General features: G+C 39.4%; 1 protein-coding gene across 1 annotated transcript in view; it reads left to right on the forward strand.

Annotated features, from left to right (window-relative positions):
* The window catches only part of lama4 (laminin, alpha 4), a 50,941-nt gene extending 44,684 nt beyond the window's left edge, over nt 1-6,257 (forward strand). The window contains exons 37-41 of the mRNA XM_028439595.1: nt 2,089-2,248; nt 2,582-2,709; nt 2,792-2,885; nt 5,044-5,163; nt 5,250-6,257. Coding sequence (XP_028295396.1) covers nt 2,089-2,248; nt 2,582-2,709; nt 2,792-2,885; nt 5,044-5,163; nt 5,250-5,395 — 648 coding nt within the window. The 3' untranslated portion in view covers nt 5,396-6,257. The remainder of the gene's footprint in view (nt 1-2,088; nt 2,249-2,581; nt 2,710-2,791; nt 2,886-5,043; nt 5,164-5,249) is intronic.
* The last annotated feature ends 863 nt before the right edge of the window (nt 6,258-7,120 follow it).

The following is a 7,120-nucleotide window of genomic DNA, read 5'->3' on the forward strand; positions in this document are numbered from 1 at the left end:
GTCAAAAAAAAACTAGTAGATATTTTTAGAAAGCTCACCCATGTTTTTATGGTGCGATTTGAGAAAGAAATTGTTAAACAACTCAACACAGGAATTCCCACAGACAGCAGGATGCATTCATTGTGAGCCTTTCCCCTCGGCAACACAGCATCAACTTTCATTGTTCTTGTGTTTGTTTTTTGTCTGTTTTTTTTTCTGCCTGTTTAGTTTGCAGTGTAAGGGTGACTACTGTGCTACAACATGTGATCCACAGACCAAAACTAACCTATCTTACAAACCAGAGTTTGGATGTTTCTACCTTAGATATTGTTACTGTACCAATGTGAGCAGAAAGGCTCTTTATATAAAACTACACTTAAATTAGTCCTGTAATTATTTAGGGTGTAACCATCATGGTGGGAAAAATGGCAGCAGCTAGAAAGCAATGTTCAGAAGGATGATCTCTGGTCTGGAAAGCATTGTCTCAAGTGGAAATAAAAGCACCGTTGTCTGTTGTTTCGAAGAGAGACTGCAGGCTTTGGTAACCTCTGTTGCACAATTTAAAAACCCTGTAAAGCCTGAATCATTACATAATTGACAGAAAATTCCAATGTCTTGAAACTGGAGCCTGTATTGGTCCCTATGAATAACCAAAAGTAATAATTAAATTATCAATTTCAATATATGAGTTTTAATTTGTATTATATTTGATACATCCTTTCTCGATGCACAAATATTGTTTTTTTAAACCAACAAAAATATAATAAATAACCTCTATGTCAACAAGTTGGTAATTCTATACATACAAAAGAGCATTTTTTAATGCTACTTTTACTAAGTCTATAACATGTCACATTTCACTAATTTTTCCTCATTTCGTTGTTCACAGCCTTTTTATTTTGCATGGTGGTGAAAACAGTTCCTGTCCTTGTTCAGATAGAAATGCACTCGGCATTTCACAGCACACGTGGGAAAAGTGGCCTGCATGGTGCTTACATCTCTGTTGATTTCCAATGTTACTTCCCAAATTATGCAATTTAAACATTCATTTAGTTTACTTGAAAAACCAAAAAAAAAAAACTTTGTTGCTTGATAATATGTAAAATGCATGAAATGAAATAAAATGGTCACCATTTTAAACCCGGTTTTACCAAAACACAGATTATGAAATATAAACTAATATCATACTGCATCAACCCAGTAACTCTTTCTATTGATGTTTCAGTAAAAATGTTAATTGTAAAGGCCTTGCTAGAAGCAGATCTAGCTATCCAAACAGCTAAACAAAGATCCAGAAACTCCACAGACTCTCGAAGATGATCAATGTCGTTTACTGAACATATCTTTTTTGTGAAACTGCAACAATAAAGAAAAACAAGAAAGATACATGTAAGTCTTGTGCTAAAATAACAATAAAGGGCGATAACTAGCACATTTACAGATAAAAGAACCAAATTGCCTCCGTTAGCATAGTGATTAGCATTAAAATTAGCATACAGATAAACACATTTAAAAGCACATCAAAAAATGTCCTGACTCTCAAATGTGCAACTAAAGGTCAATAAATTTAGTGTCTAATCCTTCTCACTCAGCAATACTTACAGACAATGCTTAAACAAACAAAAACATAGGAAAACCCAGGAAAGTGGAGCTGCCATGTACTGCAGTGAGATCGTTCTGAACAACTTCCTGTTTGAGTTCTTCTTCTACTGTCTCAAATAAAACGGACTTTAAACAACCATTAGATGGCGCATTTTACCAAGCAACAAACATAACATTGCTCACAGTGAACACAACATTAATGTTTTTCTTACCGTAATATTTTCAAAAACAACAACAATCTTGTAGAGCTGCTGGAAAGGCCTCTGCTCAACTAATTACTGCCCCATGGTGGGTTATCCATGTATTGCATGTATATAACGGTATACATTGGGTTTTTCTGAGAAAAAAATACATCACACTGATTATGTAGAGTTCCAAAACTCATATATCAAATGTGATACGTTTGGCGTTATAGGGTTCAAACACGTGATTAGACCTTGCCAGAATCAAAATGACTGCAGCTTTGTATCCTTGATCTTGTTTTATAATCCCATTCTCTCTCTTCAGAGGAACTCTGCATACAGCTTCACTGGGTGTTTAAAGAATCTACAGCTGGATGGACAGTGGCTGTCCTCTGTGTCAGAGACGTTTGGGGTCACCCCGTGCTTTCAGGGACTCTCTGAGGCAGGAACATACTTCTCAGAGGAAGGAGGATATCTCATCCTGGGTATGTAACATTGAGTTACACTGATATGCTAAACAGAAACCACTGTGGATGTTTATGAAATGAGAATTTTAGGAATGCTTGTTTCCTACTAATGAAACAATCAACACGTGTTTGGCTTATCTTGTCCTGTGAGCCACCAATGCTTATATTTCTCATGGCTAAAGGCTTAGAGGGGGAATTTAACCCCCCCCCGCATTGCAGCTGTGGCGATTTGGGGGCAAGTGAGGATCCAAAGGAGGACTTACAGCTGTTTAACAATCCAAGAACTGCATAACGTGGTAAAAATTAGATGGAATGAGCACATGTGGTAACCTGAGCTCACATCCCCTACAGATGAGTCCTTTGACCTGGGGCTGAAGTTTGAGCTGGTAATGGAGGTGCGCCCTCGTGTGGCATCAGCTGTGCTAATGCATGTGCGTTCAGATGAAGGATATTTCACAATATACATTCATCAAGGAGCTGTAAGTCCACATTTAAAGAGGTTTTTAATTCAATTATGTGGATAGCTGAAATGGCTAAAAGTATGATCTCTGTGTCCTTCAGGTGGTGGCTCGTGTAAATGATGGAACCAATGAATTCTTCACTGAACTGTCACCGAGACTGGGCATGTGTGATGGCACGTGGCACAGAATCACAGGTGAGGAGATCCTCTCAGTGGTTAAACAGATGATGACTCGAAGTAGAGGATTATATCACTCTGAGCAAATTTGAACACAACTCAGCCTCTGTGAAGTGAATTCAGAGATAGGCAACTTCCATCATAGCAGGGGCCAGATTAATGTGAATTGTGTAATATTATGGCCACATTATCAAATTCCATTCGAGCATTAAGGAGTACTTTTATGTGTTTTTCTGTAATTCTTTGTTTTTCATAGAAATTTTGGGATTTTTGCTGTTTTAGATATATTTACTTTAGCGGGGGGGCGTACAAAGTTAGACCAAAATCAGGGGGCCACAGGGCCACCAGCTGCCCATGTCTGAGCAAATGAACATAGATTTTATGTTTTTGGGATGAAAACAGCTTGGTTTACCTGTATTCATCTCCAAAGCTCAGACTGACATCTTCTGTGACTGCAAAAAAGTAAGCTGCTAATATCTTTAAAAGAACCTTTTGTTTGCTTTATGGGGGCCACAATGCAAGATGCTTTTTTGGGGGGCCCAGAGAAGATCCAGCACTGATATTTGTCATTTAGTGCTTGGATGTCGTGGGTGCCTTAAGCCTGAATTACGCTACCGCGTCTGGACCTAGGGCATAGAGGTGATGCAGAGGTTGACCAACAACAGTTCTGCGTCGAGAAAACACGTCGCTCTGCAGTTTTACCACAATGCCACCACATACACAGCCACAACCATAGAGGGTTGTGGCTTTGTGTGTGTGGTTTCAGAAGGGCATTTAAAAAGTCCTTATTTTCCAGTCACAGTAAACAATATCTTTTTAAGCATCTGTTACGACCCCCTCTAGGATGTCTATCCAAATGCTTGAGGGGCCTCAACATAAATGACGCCAAACAGAAACAAAGACTATAAAGTGTTTATTAAAGCAAAGTTCTTCAAAAGTAGCAACAGAATCAAAAATAACTAGAAGAAACAAAAGGGACTGGAGACCCTGGCCAAACCAAACAAAAGTAAGGAAGACACTGGGCCAACCTTACACAGGGCCATTGCACCCAGCATCCACCCTCTAAACTACAAAAATGTACAAAACACTACATCTACATGAGTGGGGAGCAGAATGGACTTACCTCATATTCACCTCATACAGTATGTCTGCAACTCTTGTCCTCGAGGGCCGGATTCCTGAGACTTTTAGATGTGTCCCTGCTCCAACACACCTGAATCACGTGAATGGCTCGATATCATGCTTCATTCTGCAGAGCTTGATGACAAAACATTGGTTTCAACCCATGTTGGGTCTCCTTTCACCTGGTCTTCTCAGCCCCTTTATACAGCTCCTCCTCCCTGTACACCTGAATGTGTGCTTTATTCTTCATTATAAACATATGCAACATGCAAACAAAGTATAAGTGAATGGAGCTGTAGATTTTAAACATACTGTCATGCTCCCCAGGCAGCCTCCACAGCATGTCAGTCATTGTTTGCTGTTAATGAAACACACACACACACACACACACACACACTGTAGGTACAGAGACATGGTAGACTAGCGATACCAAACAGGGAACGCACACCTTTTGTCCGTGATTGTCTGGCACTTTGTATCCGTCTCAGTTCTCTCTTTGACTGCGCAAAAAGTTGAAACATGGTGGTGTGGACTGGAAAAGGCAGGATGAGGTTTGGAGCCGACCAATCATAGCCCTTGCGGCTCGCGTTGCGGCAACGAGTGGTTAGGATTTTTGTGAGGCGCACGTAAGGTTACGGCTTAGGGGTCTGCATTGACGCAGCGAGTGATGCAGTAGCATGATTTAGGCTTTACACACTGTATATGCAAAATGGGGCATATTAAAACTGCACTTTTTCTCACCTAAAATTATTGAATTAACAGAAATAAGGAAATATATGTAAATGCCCCTTTAGATATGTGATAATAAAGGCTGATTTTTATATATTTCATTTCATATTAAGGATAAACAGATGTCAATTTAAATTTCCTTGGATGTGGCCAAGGACTCAGTTTTGGGGCCCTATGTGTTTGCATAGTCTGCATATAGCCGGAACCGGCTTAAATTTTTACATCCAGCTAGAAAAATTTCAGCGATCTTTTATTTTCCCATCTTCTGAGTTACATCCTTGTATTTTAGTATTAGATGAACACACTGTGCTCTGCTTGTCTTCAGTAATCCGTAATGCTAACGTCATTCAGCTGGACGTGGACTCTGAAATAAACCATGTGGTTGGACCAGTAACCCTCACCTCCACTGACATCAGAAAGCCAGTGTTCATTGGTGGAGCTCCAGGTGAGCCAACTACAGCAATCCTTCCTGATTCCTCCTGCTCGTGTGAAACCACATTTCACCTCTCTTTGCTCTCTGTCTCTATTTAGATATATTCATCCCAGAGAGCATTCCCACCAGGAAGGCTTATGTGGGCTGCATGAGGAACCTGACCATCAACAACAGTCGAGCGAGCTTCAGTAAAGCTGTACTTGTCAGTGGAGCTGTTAGTGTGGGAAGCTGTCCTGCAGCATAAAGCTCACACCTGCCTGTCCTTAACCCAGCACTGATCAGAGCTCATTTACACTTTGTTAAACATTCTCTGAGACTCTCTTCTATTGTCATCACTGTTCTTTGATTCAGACCAGGAGTAAAGCAGAAATGTGCACATTTGTAAATAGACTTCATCTATATAGGGCTTTAATTACATCAATCCTATAACACTCTACAATATAAGCCACACTCACCCATATGCATTTCCTTGGCGGTATCGGTTCTACACGGCTCCGCACTCCTCGCTTTTGGGACTCGATATTGTTTTTCCGGAGCATTTCCATTGAGCACCAACCTGACAGGCAAAACTGATAGACTCAACGGATTGCACTTTTTTGCTGCCATTCTCACAAGATCGCCAACAAAAATCAATGATGACCTCTCTGTGCGTGAGTTGATGACTCTACACTGTAATGATTTTCAGACACAATCACTGTCTGCTTTGTGCCTACGTCACATTTTCAGACCAGGGCTGCTTTTTTTGGAACCTCAACAAAGGACGTACGAAAAAAGGCCGCACCAGGTACCACGGAGGAGGTACTTTTTCCCAGTGGTAATGGGAAAAAGGAGAGTAGAGCCCAGCCGATACCGCCAGTGAAAACGCACTAATATCCTCATTTTTGGTGATAACAGAAAAGCAGAGGCCCTACTTTGAGCCTCAAACCCCTCAACCTGTCAATCAAAAGACAACCACTCTACTACCTGAGCTACAGTTGCCATCCTGTTAAAACCCATGCTATTTTTCCTTTCTGCTCTTTAAATGATCACATGATGTTAAGGCATTATTCCTCTGTATTTTCTTGATGACACATTATTTGCTAACTAATAAATCATATGTAACATGACAAGTGGAAATTCAAGTCTGTTCTTGTGCCATTTGTGTGATTCCTAAAGTTGTGTGTGATATAGTACTTTTCATTAATCGTGATGCAAGTGAGTGAAAGCAAGAAAAAAACCCTTGAAAAAACATGGGTGAGATTGTTTTTATGTGTTTGGAACATTTACATATGTGAAAATGAAAAAGTCAGGGAGGATTAAAGGTGCCGGGGAACTGATAAAATCGTAGTGTAGGCCTCATAGATCAATAAATTGAAGGTATTTTTCTCGCAATATGGAAGAATTTACTCGAATACAAATGCTGAAGATTGAAATTGCTGCTCGCAAGATTGTTTTTGTCTGTTTTGTGCATTGCATTGTGAGATAGGGAATCCCTTAGAATGTTAGAAGTAACATTTCTCATATTTAAGGTGTTCTTTGATCTTTGTAAAAAAAAAAAAAGTGACATGACTTAATGTCATCAAACCATAAAGCACCACCGATTTGCTTACGGTAAGATTCAACACTTGTATGGAAGGCTAAAAGCTAACATGTAATCATGTCGAAATAAATATTAGCATTAAACTAACGCCACTGTCCTCATCGGTACCGACTTGTGAAACACAATAATTTTTAATTTTTTGTTACAAGACAAAGCTGGCCCCATATGTAATGCCACAGTTTTTTTTTTTTGAAAAAAATTTAATTATATATTAGATTTTTTTTTTTTTTTTTTTTTTTTTACCTTGTCTGCACATGCTGTCGAAGGTTAACACTACAAGAAGTGCAATCTTTTAACAGCAATGCATATTTTATTATTGCAATTAAATAAATTTATTTATTTCATTGCATAATTGTGACCGTCACCAGCCCTCCCTAGGGAAGGGTAAGA

This window comes from Gouania willdenowi, chromosome 24 (assembly GCF_900634775.1).
Source record: "Gouania willdenowi chromosome 24, fGouWil2.1, whole genome shotgun sequence".
Lineage (NCBI taxonomy): Eukaryota > Metazoa > Chordata > Actinopteri > Blenniiformes > Gobiesocidae > Gouania > Gouania willdenowi.